We start from the raw sequence: 14,042 nt of genomic DNA on the forward strand, positions 1-14,042 counted from the left end.
AATAAGTTGTAAATCTGAATGGATTTTGGCCTTTTTTGTCACAGGAGAAACAATAATTAACGAAAACAAAGAATCACTTATGAGCGCCAAAATTTGTTTAGAAAAACATGACAGTTCACTTCAGACAAGCATAAAAATGGGAACAAAAATTCTCCAAATGCCAGAAGTGATTTCACCTGCACAAAGAACATCAAAAATCAGGAAGCCTGAACAAATGAAGATCGCTACCAAACTCTGCAATGCAAAGCAAACCATTTATACAGGGCGTAATCTAAGAAAAGTGGAGCATTTAAATCCACAGTGTGAGTCAACAGTAAACTTGTTTGACCAAAATAGTATAGAAGATACAAAAAAGATTAGAAAACCAGAAGAGCAGAGAAATGTTGTAAAGCAAAGCAAAGCAGAGAGTAATTTTCTTGTAAAGCTGGATCATGAAGGAGTGATGTCCCCAAAGACTAAGAAAGCTAAGGAGGCAATGATGTGGCTTGAAGATACCAGTGTGACAATGAAAAGAAACAGAGAATGCATTATGGGCTTTGGTTATCCTCCTGTAAAACATGAATCCAAACAAAAGCTGTCTAGATCAAAATCTCATTCAGCCAAACATACTACAACTTTTGATTCTGAAGCTATGAATAGTTTAGTAGACAAATATAAAACTAAATCTGATCAAAAACATGACAACCTAGACCCAAGAGAAGAGTCTGATGGCATTAGCAGCAACTCTGAGTCTGAGGGAGAAGAAGACAAAGAGAACAAACAAAGGCAATCACAAGGAGAAGATCGCTCTAGCAGTTCACAACCTACAACATCAGTATCCTTGTCAAAGTCTCCATCTAGCAGCAGTTCATCATCTTCCTCTTCTTCTTCATCCTCATGTTCATCATCCTCAGCTTCCTCAAGCTCCAGTTCATCATCCTCTTCAACAACTGATGAAGATTCTTCTAGTACTTCAGAGGATGAAACTCAAGAATTAGCTTCAAATCCCACAAACATTCAAATATCTCTTCAAAAGGGGGATATAAAGCCTGCCATTAAACCCGAAATTAAAAATCAAAGGCAAAAAAAACAAGAGCAGAAAAAGGGAAGTGAAAGCAAACCTAAAAAGAGGGAAGGAATCCATTTGCCTACCACCAAGGAACTGGCCAAAAGACAAAGGCTACCATCTGTGGAGAACAGACCTAAAATTGCTGCCTTCCTGCCAGCTAGGCAACTCTGGAAATGGTTTGGAAAACCTACTCAGGTAAAATAATTTCCCACACTTTTATAATGGTATAATATTTCAGATACAGTTTGTAGACCCTGACTAATGTAGAAGATATTTCTATGACATTATAGTATTAGAATATCGTAATCATAATTGCCCAAGAGCCTTGATGTACCTGAAGCTCTTGAGATGATGACCGCAGAATACAGCAGCCTAGCATTGTTCACAAGCAGCTCCATTTACATTACTCTTCTTCATAATTTTATTATACAGACAGCTTTTTAAAACAACGGTTTCAAAAAAGTCCATGGTTAATCTTGCAGAATCCACCACGCTTGTTCCTTCTACAATATAGTATAGTAAGCTGGTACCAAAATTTTGGAGAAGTTCATGCATATGTACACTCATTCTGGCGCATCAGGCACAATTGCCTTAGGCACATCATTCCCTCAAGGCAGCAAGGACGCTGACGTAATTGGGTAAAAATGCTGTATTGTAAAAAACATGGTTATTTTGTCTGCACTTGTGTAAAGTATATGACATTTGTAATTGTTTTTGTAGGCAATGATGAATAATATATGGGGCCTGATTTGATTCGGGCTAAAAAAAGACTGTTAGTTTTAGAAACAACACAACTCTCAAAAGTTCAATCATGAACTGTATTAGTAGACAAGCTACAAGTAAGCAAACATTTCATTATTGTGTAAAATGCTAGTATAAATATTTTCTCCCACATAAAATGTACCAATGATGACCATTAGAATTTAAAGTGACAACACCAGTGAAAATTGTGCCTTATATAACCAGCCAAACCGTGAGCCAACCTACTCACCAGACTCAAAAGATATCAAACTTTGCTCATCAACCACTTCCATTAGGCAGGGCGTAATATCTAATATCCCATAAATGAGACCAGAGCCACTGTTAACTCTTTTACTTCCTCAGTTATGGGATATTGGATATTACATTGGGATATGCTCCAACTTCTCAATGATATACTATTTCATCATAAAGTGAATAAAATACGCGTATATGCCATATATCTTAAAAAGGGTTATATATTTATGGTCGCATCATACACTTGTAACTAAAAAACATTGTTTTTGTTTTTTTTATAAATTTATGCATATCATAAATTACAGGCATGACATTCTTTTATTCAGAATGTTTCCAGACAAGGGTTTTTTTAATAAGTTGCAACACCATGCCTTAAAATACATTTAAAAATTAAAAAACGAAATAATATGGCTTTGCCCCCTACGTGGGTTTATTTCCATTGGAGTGGACTCACAACCCTTTTTATTTTAGCAATTCTGCTAAATAGGTGTTAGCCTTGGAGTTCTTGCCACTAAAAATAACCTACATCAGGGAGGATCATCCAGTGAGACAAATGTCCTTGAAATGCAACAGGGAGGTACCAACCTAAGAAAAGGATGACTAGAGGTATATAGCTAGTACTAATGTATGAAGTTAATTACTCTTTCTTACTTTATCCATGCCTGGATGTCATCAGTACTCCGTTTCCCTTAGTTCTTAGGATTCCATCAGCCTTTGTTTTATGTGCCTGTAATGCACAGAAAAGCAAAGGTTTATTTTATTTACAGAAACTGACATATTGACATTTGAATCCTAAAATCACAGATTTGATGCTTCCCTGGTTTATGTAGTCCAGTGTTTACTAAACTTTGAGTTGGGACTCAAAATGGGTCCCAGTGTGGTATACTGTATATATATTTACTCACATTGACAGCATTAATTACTCTTTCTTACTTTATAGAGAAGAGGAATGAAGGGTAAAGCAAGGAAGTTATTCTACAAGGCCGTTGTTCGTGGCAAGGAAATAATCCGAATTGGAGACTGTGCAGTGTTCTTGTCAGCTGGACGCCCAAATCTACCCTACATTGGGCGCATAGAAAGCATGTGGGAATCCTGGGGAAATAACATGGTTGTAAGAGTAAAGTGGTTTTATCACCCAGAAGAGACCAATCCTGGCAAAAAGCTAAATGATGCAAAGGTAAGAGATGAAAAGGATGAATCACTTTTTAAATGGATACTAAATATTATAAGGGAGTCATGGACATCATTTAAATATTGTATTGTATTATGGTTGATGTAATCAACCATAAAACTTTTCTTATTTTCCAAGAAAGCCAGAGAGTGACATGATCAAAAGGACATAATAGGGGATTGCTTTAGTTCAAAGACATAATTTTCATTCTTTAAACCTCCGGGTACATATGTTCTCCTGTTCATAATGCATTATGGTTTTGTACTACAAACCAGCAGGATATGTCATGGTAACTCTAGGGTTGCTTTAGATCATAGGAATGTTATTCATATGTGTGGCAGATGCTTTTATTTGGGGCAGTGAAGGGGGGGGTTGTAGTTTTTGTACATGCCAGAAAATTAAGTCATGACTACTTCCCAACGCCACACCCACTTTTTAGTCTCCTCTACCTAAAGGCTGTTGTTGCAAGGTTTGTACCATTTGCAACATTCTTGGACCTCAAGCAAACACTGCACCAGTTACTATGTTTCGAGCCCTGGGGCTGAAAAGTAGAAACTGATTTAATGTGGCACTCTAATAAATAAGCCTACTCAATTTCTGAGCATATGTTTCTCTTTGGAACACAAAAAAATAAAAGCTACCTTTGTGTTACTGCATTCTCAAGACTGTGTCCAAGAGAGAAAAAAAGACATGTCCATCAAGTTCAGCCTTTTTAATATATATATATATATATATATATATATATATATATATATATATATATATATATATATATATATATATATATATATATATATATATATATATATATATATATAACCTGCCTAACTTCTAGTTGATCCAGAGGAAGGTAAAAACCCATCTGAAGCCTCTCCAATTTGCCTCAGAGGGGGAAAAATTCCTTCCTGACTCCAAAATGGCAACCATGTGGCCATGTGGATACATAGTTATCATATCACCCCTTAAGCACCTCTTCTTCAGCGAGAAAATCTCCATCTTGGCCAGTCTCTCCTCATAGCTAAGATTTTCCATATTTTTTACAAGCTTGGTTGCCCTTCTCTGTACCTTCTCTAATTCAATAAGGTCCTGTTTGAGCACTGGAGACCAAAACTGTACGGCATATTCTAGATGGGGCCTTAGCAGCCCTCTATACAGCGGAAGAATGACCCCCTCCTCCTACGAATCTATGCCCCTTTTAATACAGCTCAAGACCTTATTTGCCCTTGATGCTGCCGACTGGCATTGCCTGCTACAGCCAAGTCCCATTAAGGGTATAAGTGATTTGGATATTTTTACATCTCAGGAGCATGACTTTATATTTAATTTCATCTGCCACTTAGCTGCCCAGATTGCCAAGGATGCCGCATCCTGGATGGAATTAATTGGGCTGCTTAATTTTCTGTCATCTGCAAACACTGATACACTACTTACAATACCTTACCCTAAGTCATTAATGAACAAGTTAAACAAAAGTGGACTCAATACCGAGCCCTGAGGGATCCCACTAAGAACCTTACTCCAAGTAGAGAATGTACCATTAACAACCACCCTCTGTACCCGATCCTGTAGCCTGTTCCCTATCCAAACAACTTCATTAAGCCCAACAGCCCTTTGTTTAAAAAAAGCAGACGTATATGGGGCACTGTATCAAATGCTTTGGCAAAATCCACATAGATCACATGTACTGCTGTCCAGCATCTTACTTACTTATCTAACTTAGCAATCAAATATGACCTGACCTATCCTTCATAAAGGATATTTTCCCTTTTCACATTAGATTTCTCATTAGATTTTTTTTAATGTTTCTTAATAACAGAGCTGGGATCAGAAATCTGGTAAAGGTAACATGTCAGGTCTGCAGATGTCCAACCTAAGAAAGGATTTCATGGAGGTAAGTTACATTGTCTCAACAGACCCACTTAACCTAACACAACACCAAATTACCCCTAATATTGTCAGATAATATCAAGCCCTTTGTGCTGAACTGTGGCTACATGCATTTTTGTACCTAAAGCTCTCTTTAACATATTTAATGGGGGAGAAAAAAAAACCTCATATGGCTGAAAATAGGTTAGGTCGTTTTAAATAACAATTATTGTTGTGTATTATTTACCTTTTTCTTCTGTCACTGTATACTTCCAACAAAAACTCTTGCTACTTTTCATTATTTATCTTTTTATTCAGCCCCTGTTCATATTCCAGTCTCACATTCGAACCACTGCATGGTTGTTTAGGCAATTTGGATCCTAGCAACAGATACCTGCTGAAATTCAAAACTGGAGAGCTACTGACCAAAAAGATAAATAATTCGAAGATCACCGAAAATAAAAAGTGAAGACCATTTGCTAATTTTGTCAGCTCAAGTTCTAAGTCATACCTAAAATTAATTTTAAAGGGGAACATTAAAAAATTAATATAAGCTTCAACATACTGAAATAAGAAACTTTATAAATTCAATCAATTAAATATTCTGCATGGTTTCAGAAATAATCAAGTTTATCTTCACTATTCCTCTCTCAGCATCTGTTCATTCTCTCTTCATGCAGCAGTTGGGTGTCAGATAGTCATTAACAGTTAGATCCAATATATCTTATGGGGGCTCCTTTCCTAACAAATGAATTAGAGCTCATTCAAATAACTGATTCCAGTACAAATAAAATCTAACAAAATAACTGCCTTTTGCACAAATTCTGCATGTAGAGAGACACGATATCTGGTGAGGTTTACAGAGTGAGCTCTATTATATCTTCTATGCAAAATGAGCCCCCCTATAACATATATTGGTTACAACTGTCAATGGTTATCTGACACACAACTGATGCATGAAGACAGAACGAAAAGAAACAGATGCTGAGAGAGGAATAGTGAAGATAAACTTGATTATTTCAGAAATGATGCAGAATATTTAAATGATTGTATTTAGAACAATTATTAATTCAGTATGCTGAAGCTTATATTAAATTTTAATTTTCGCAATAGTTCCCCTTTAAGGTGAACAGCCTCTTTAAATTAAATATCCCTTTGCGAGGACACGTAATTACTCCATTAGCTGGAGTATAAATATAAACAGCACTTCAACCTGTTGAAGGATCACAACAATGCCACCTGCCCTGGCTCTCTACACTCCTTAAGCCTGTCTGACATGTCAGGGGTGTACATAACATTGGGCTGTGAGTGGTTTAAGGAAGTTCTGTGATGAAAAATCCTGTTTAAATAATATTTAATAAACAATTTTTGTGTTTCGATCCTGATTTTGTCTTTGTCTATCTCTTATGCTGTAGCGTGCCTTGTACCAGTCTTCCCATGTAGATGAGAATGATGTTCAGACGGTCTCCCACAAATGCCTGGTGGTTGCCCTTGAGCAATATGAGCAAATGATAAAGACAAAGAAGTACCAAGACAGTGAAGACCTTTATTACCTTGCAGGGACCTACGAGCCCACCACGGGAATGATTTTTAACACAGATGGAGTTCCTGTTATCTGCTGATTACCAAGGACTAATGTGTGTTATCCGACATGTGAAATAGCCTGTCCCTATCATTATTAGACTAAAGGTGAACATGGGTGAAAAACATATGACTTTAACAATGCAACCCCGTCCCAGAGGCCAGTATCACTGGAGGAAAGAATACCTTTTAGGTTGTGGTAAAACACTTAAAGGGTAAATACTGGTTTCAATGAACTTATTCTACATGGGTGGTCTTCATGGGACATGCACCTCATTATTGAATTGAAATTGGTTGTGCGCCTGCTACAAATCGAATTTCTTATTCTACATGTCGGCTGAGAAACTACATACAGGAATAAAATTAAATGTCAGATCGTTATATAAAAGTATTACATAAAATGTAAATCCCATTCAACAAGTGAAAGATAAACATTAATCACATTTCAGAATTCATTCTATGAATGGATCAGTATCTAAAATACTTATATTACAAGATTTTATAAGTCAGAGGGCTTTTACCTAGTGGGATATACCTAACAGAAGTAGCATTTGGCACATGGAATAAAAAAAGATATCTCTCTCTCAATGTTGAAGACAATTCTGAAAAAAATAACAGAGAACACAAGCACTTAAAGAAAGAAAAGGCTTCTTCCATGATGTATATAGAGGCTTTTTTTTTAGATTTCATTTTTGTAAACAAACCGTTTCACATGGCATCACATACTGCGTGTGCATTATTATTCATCTGATATTCCTGGGCAAACAGTTTTGCTTTTTTTCATATATATATGTATATTTTACATGTGCAAAAAATCTGAGGAGTCTTCACACTCTTGCTGGTCCAGTGTTACTTGACCCACTGCTGCAGTCTGCCAAACTACAGAAACAAAGTACTGTATTCAAAGGGTTTAAATACTTATAAAATGTAAATGTATATATTATAAAATATAAACCACACCGACACAGTCTGGTTCTTCTGCTCACCACACTGACATCCCCTCTGTTCCGTTAAAGCAAGATTTTTGATGTCCCGATCTTGATATTCCTGGAACTGATCGAATGTTTTTAAATGTTAATAACTAAGTTATAAGGTAAGGGGGTCGCTGGCTTAATTTGGGCCTCAAAAGGGGCCTGAACTAAATAAGACCAACAACTTGCAGGCCTGGGAGAAGTAATAAAATAAAAAAACAAGAAACTAGGAATGGGCAAAAGCAGATAGGATGGGCTTAAAGTCAGAAGAAAGAATCCTGCTTTTTCAAAACACCTGTTGGTTTTGTCCCCAGACAAAAGATACAATTAGCATATTTTTTTGGTTATAACTCAAAGGGGGTTATTTATCAAAGTCCGAATTTATCTCAATATTTTCTGAGAAAAACTCAGACCAAATCCGCACGGGTTTTTTTGGCTTATTTATTAATATTGAAAATGTTATTTGTGGGGAAAAATCGTGAAAAATCTGATTTTTATGTTTTTTCAGATTTCTTATGTTTTTTGCCAGAAAACTTCGGGGTATTACACAAAACCCAGCACACATCAAAAATTCATTGGGACTTCTCCCATTGACTTATATGCAACCTCGACAGGTCTGAGATGCCGGATTTTCTGATTCTGACTTTTCCATCTTCAGGGTTTAATAAATTTCGAAAAATTTGTGTACGATTTTATATTAAAAAAAATCACAATTTTTTTGTGATTTTTGCATTCGGAGTTTAGTAAATAACCCCCACAGTCTATGCCAATATATTTGAACAAAGGGAGTTAATGTCCTTTTCCTATAAAGTATTTAGCCACTGATTTCTGAGATCCATTAGACCAAAACAAGGTCCTGATTGCATCAATGTCCATTGATTCTCCATTAATATAGTCTTCAGCTGGCCATAGATGTTGAGATTTTTAAAAGATCAGATCCTGATCGTGAGACCAATATCTTCTCAGTACGATCGTACGAATTTACCATCAACTAAAAAGACCAATTTGGCAGGAAAACAAAGGGGAGCTGCCTGCTTGGCCCTGCAAACATAGAGAGATTGCACTGGGGCCGACAAAGATTTTTTGACCTGGCCGATCAATTTCCCGACAGATGTCGGCCGAAAAATCGTAAGATGTACGATCGTTCGAATACCACTAACCGCACGATAATTTCGAAGGATTGGTCGGACTTCCCTAAAATCGGTCGTTCGGCAAGAAGAATCGTCGCGTCTATGGGGACCTTAACCTACATAGAACCAACCTTATCGACACACGATTTAATAGATCAAATGGGTTTCTGTTCACTTAAAGTTCATTTTTGTGAATTGTCCTGATTGAAGATATAGAAAATTCTGCAAGTAAGAGAATTATAGTCCTGTCTATAACACATAACCAGGTCTGTCTTAAAGGAACAATAACACCAAAAAATGAGTGTTTTAAAGTAATGAAAATATAATGTACTGTTGCCCAACACAGGTAAAACTGATCTCTTTGCTTCAGAAACATTACTATAGAACTTTTGTCACAAGTCAAAAAATGTAGAGACTATTCTTCATTGTTCTTGCTACTTCATTTTAAACCCCAGGTAAATCAGGTTCTAGAGATACTTTTTATTTTACTTTCCTCTTACTTTTTGACTTTTTATCTCTCCCCACAAGTCGCCTGTGTATATTCTTGTTTTGTTAATACCTGGTGATTTTGCAACTGTGCTTCACTTTTAGTTTGATCATTTTTCATTTGCTCATCCGTTTACTCATGTTGTAATGGCTGTGTGGTGAGCGGAAGAACTTTACTCAAACTCTAATCAAATAAAAGGATTTTCTGGTAAGACCTTGGGTAGTGAAGCTATTCAAATTGTCTACTTATTGGGCCACATCTGTAGCATTGGGCCAGAGATGCTTTATTTTTTTTTATTTTTTTTTTAAAGGAATGTTTGTGTGTGTATACTGTTTGTATATTACACACAATTACTTTTTCAAAATAACAAAACCTTTTTAAAACTGTGAATGTTATACAGTACACTAACAAAATCTCATTCTATAACAGCAATTGTAATTTTCTGCTATAATATGCACATTGACATTGGTTCCTATTAATGTATCTGTGTTGGATGAAAGGAATTCCTACAAAATCCTGGTTCACAGAGCTTCACAGCACTTCATTTCACTTTTCCATTTAGTACTGACAACAGAAAGCACTTAACTGCCTTTTTTTACTCACCATGTTTTTCCAGATAATCCCATGGTGCAGATAATTTATCCTTCCTGTTAATTAATTAATGTTCTATTTTTTTAGAACCATTTCTGTTTTGTTGGACATTTTGGTGCGTTTCATTTTCATAAAAAAACAAAAACAACAAAAAAAAAAACCCATAGAAATTATATTTGTGTGATTTGTTTTACCAAGTACTAAAAATATAGCTGTACAATTTACAATGTACTTGCTTTATAGCTCCTGTTGATAAAGAGGCCCAACAAAAAAAAGGCAGATCGATAATAGAACTGCAGCAATTTGCTACATCTTTACAGTTTAAAAAGACACTATAATCAAAAATAAAGTTTGTATTTGTGTCTGAAAATGTGTTACGTGTAATGAGCTAGACTCGTTATGTAATAAACGAGATTCTTTTTGGAAACAGATTTACTTAAAAAAGGTTACACTCACTGGCTTTGGGACGTATAATCAAACAGTCCAACCTCCTTCCTTTCTCTGTAATGTTTTAATGGCTTGTGTTCCAACTTAGGGTTACCAGATCACTTGAACATTCAGGGACACCTGTAATAAGAGTATGTTGCTGGGCTGCACTGATTAATATTCTAGCTACCACAACAAATTCAGCAACTAGAATCTGTAATAATAGTGAATAAAGTACCCCCTCTTGTAAATTATAAGGATATTATAAGTTACCGAGGAGTTTCTTGACCATATAAAAACACGAGGCCGAAGAATGAGTGTTATAATACAGGTCATGGAACTCCGAGGTAACTTCTAATATCCTCATATTTTGCAACTGAGGGTACTTTATTTATTATAATACACAAGTTTCAGTGAGTCATGTGACAGAAATGACATCAGAACTCACCGTTTATAAGAATATAATTTACAAGATATTCATGGCTCTTGTGTATTATATTGATATACAGATATGAGTTCCAGTATGGGATCCAAAATGCTCGGGAACTTTCTATTTCTATACCTTACGTTTACTAAAAAAACATTTAAACATTAAATAAGCTCAAAAGTATTGTTTTGCCTCCAATAAGGATTAATTATTTCTTTGTTTGGATCAAGTACAGGTATGGGACCTGTTATCCAGAATGCTCGGGAACTGGGGTTTTCCGGATAACGGATCTTTCCAGATCTTCAAACCTTAAATCTACTAGAAAATCATGTAAACATTAAATAAACCCAACAAACTGGTTTTGCTTTCAATAACTAATAATTATATCTTAGTTCGGATTAGGTACAAGGTACTGTTTTATTATTACAGAGAAAAAGCAAATAATTTTTAAAAATAAATTGATTATAATGAAGTCTATGGAAGACGTCCTTTCCGTAATTCGGAGCTTTCTGGTTAATGGGTTTCCGGATAACAGATCCCATACCTGTATATGATATGTACTGTTTTATTATTACAGAGAGAATTTTTTTAAAAATATTTTAATTATTAGATGAACATGGAGTCTATGGGGCAAATTCACTAACCTGCGGAGTTGCACTAGCGCAGCCTTCGCCAGGGCGCCGCTAATTCTCTAAAATCCGAAGTTGCGCTCAGGTAGGCGAAAGGTAGCGAAGTTGCGCTAGCGTTGATTCGTCAAGCAAATAGAAGTTACGCTAGTGATGCCTAATTTGCATACAGCACCAAGTTAAAGTACAATGGACGTATATGTAGCAGCAAATACATTACACTACACAAGCCTGGGAAAGCTTCATACAATAAAATAGAGTTGTTATTTTGCCCTATACATGTGCCCACTGTATAGTTTAGGTGCTATATGTTAGGAAATGTAGGGGGGAAAGAGGGTACCCCCAAAAAAAATTACGATCTTTTTCAGCCTATCACCCTTAAAAAAGTGAGACGCCAACTTTTTTTGAAGCAAGCCCTATCTACTCTATTGCACTTCGCCTGGTCTGAGGTGGCGAAGGCAAGTCTGGCGCAAGAGGTAACGTTCAGTAAAATGCGCAAGTTAGTGAATTAGAGTAGTTACATCCCTTTGCCATAGCGCAACTTCACCTGGCGGAAGGGTGCAAAGTAGCGCTAGAGTAGGTCCACTTCACTAGCGAATTTACGCCAGCACCCATTAGTAAATCGGCAAAGTAACAAAATGACGTCCTGCTGGTGAATTTGCGCTAGCGTTAGCCGCTTCGCACTTAAGTAAATTTGCCCCTATGGGAGATGACCATCCCTGAATTTGTAGGTTTCTGGAAAATGGGTTTCAGATAATATATCAAATACCTGTACTACATTCTGCCTTTACCCCCAGCAGACACAGGGTCTCCTTTAGCTATTGTTATGCCCCTGGAATTTAGTCCACATGCAAAAAGTTAAGACAAACAATTTTCTGCATTGACATATACAATCCTGTTTGTAGCTAGCTAAAAGGGTGTCCTGCAGTAGAGCCCTCTATAAAAGAGGAAACCTTCTAAATAAGTGAATGTAAAATTAATTCTAAGCACTTTTGCAATTTACATTATTTATATTTTTACTTCAATATATTAAGGGTTACATGTATTGTTAATATGAACAAATTGTATTACAACAGAGCCACCTGCTGGGCAGTTACCAACCAGTCTGACCACCAAGTAATCAAGGAAGTTGTCAGGAGAGAGAAAGAGGCTGCTCTGCTTAGGAAAAACTTGAGAAAGGTTTCTAAGTTTTTTGTTTTTTATCTAAGCAGAAGAACATCAGAGCAGTATCAGTTATTTGTGCAGACATGGCACTCATATCTGTTCTTAATATACATTTCTGCATAAATGTAGAAAGTTGGAAGATGGAAAAAGATGAAAAAAAGGAAGGTATATAGGGAGGAAATATGCACGGAGGACGGCAGAGGGAATTTGAGAAGAATACTGGAAAGGGAGGAAAACAAAGAAACAAATGAAAGAAAAATCACACTAGTAGTAAAGAAAAAAAAGAAACTAGAATTGGGGCAAACTGGAATGTGGACAAGGTGAGTGACATATTTACATTTATGGTTGCTGTGATATATAGTGAATAAAGTACCCCCTCTTGTAAAATATAAGGATATTACAAGTTACCGAGGAGTTTCATAACCATATAAAAACACGAGGCCGAAGGCCGAGTGTTTTTATACAGGTCATGGAACTCCGAGGTAACTTATAATATCCTCATATTTTACAACTGGGGTACTTTATTAATTATAATACACAAATTTTAGTGAGTCATGTGACAGAAATTACATCACTACTCACCGTTTATAACTGATGACATCACTACTCACCGTTTATAAGGATATAATTTACAAGATATTCATGGCTTTTGTGTATTATATGATAATATACAAGATAACCTTTTAAAAAGGCTGAGTCTTTTAAAGCACAGGTTGTTAAATCAATTTGATTAATATGGACATTGGCCTAGTTTAAACGCATTGTATGGCAGTTAACAAGATCTCCCCCCAAAAATCCCTGCTAGGACATTTCCAAAAACCAAAAGAGTATCCGTGTCAGTGTAAAACTTAATTTTAAAACATATGCAAACAATAGGGACTATAGGGAGTAAGAACAAGCTCAAACTGGTCAATGCTGGCCCTTATTAGCTATTACACTGAAATTCTGGAAAACATGCTGCTTTTTGTAATTTCTACATTGCACTTAGATTTGTAAAAGAGCCTTTATAGAGTGCAGTTCAGCTTTTCAGATTTACATATATCCTCACACGATTGAATAAGCATGACATAATATTCACATATACTATGCAGTAGAAAAACGGATATCAGATATGCTGTATACTACAGTTTACCATTGATCATATACTTGTATACTGATAAGCAGAACCTGATGGAAAAGGACAGTTAAGAAAAAGGCAATAAAAGATACACTGGTTACATAAAGAATGTTGCTGGTATGGTGGGTCAAGTGATTTTTAAAAGTGAATCTAATGGAGGGAAGGTATTATTAACAAAATGTACCCAATGCTCTATGCCCTCCATTTCCAACTCGGCGTATAATCATAATTGTTACATATTTAACAGTAGTCCAAATGTAGTATTTCTGCAGAATATAGATATATAAATGTATATCTATACATCTGTGTGTCTATATTCAGAATGATAGCAGTCTGACATCACTAACCTGATCAATCACTGTTTTTGGTTGAAATTATATTTTTACATGGCAAATAATTTACTGGTAGGTGTAGTAGAGTTCTAGTAAACCAACAGACCCA

At 35.9% G+C, this 14,042-nt stretch overlaps 1 protein-coding gene across 1 annotated transcript in view; it reads left to right on the plus strand.

Moving 5' to 3' along the window:
- The window catches only part of tnrc18.S (zinc finger protein 469 S homeolog), a 102,360-nt gene extending 94,739 nt beyond the window's left edge, over positions 1–7,621 (plus strand). The window contains exons 27-30 of the mRNA XM_041579208.1: positions 45–1,243; positions 2,985–3,221; positions 5,032–5,106; positions 6,497–7,621. Coding sequence (XP_041435142.1) covers positions 45–1,243; positions 2,985–3,221; positions 5,032–5,106; positions 6,497–6,703 — 1,718 coding nt within the window. The 3' untranslated portion in view covers positions 6,704–7,621. The remainder of the gene's footprint in view (positions 1–44; positions 1,244–2,984; positions 3,222–5,031; positions 5,107–6,496) is intronic.
- The last annotated feature ends 6,421 nt before the right edge of the window (positions 7,622–14,042 follow it).

Source organism: Xenopus laevis, chromosome 9_10S, assembly GCF_017654675.1.
Source record: "Xenopus laevis strain J_2021 chromosome 9_10S, Xenopus_laevis_v10.1, whole genome shotgun sequence".
Taxonomy (NCBI): domain Eukaryota; kingdom Metazoa; phylum Chordata; class Amphibia; order Anura; family Pipidae; genus Xenopus; species Xenopus laevis.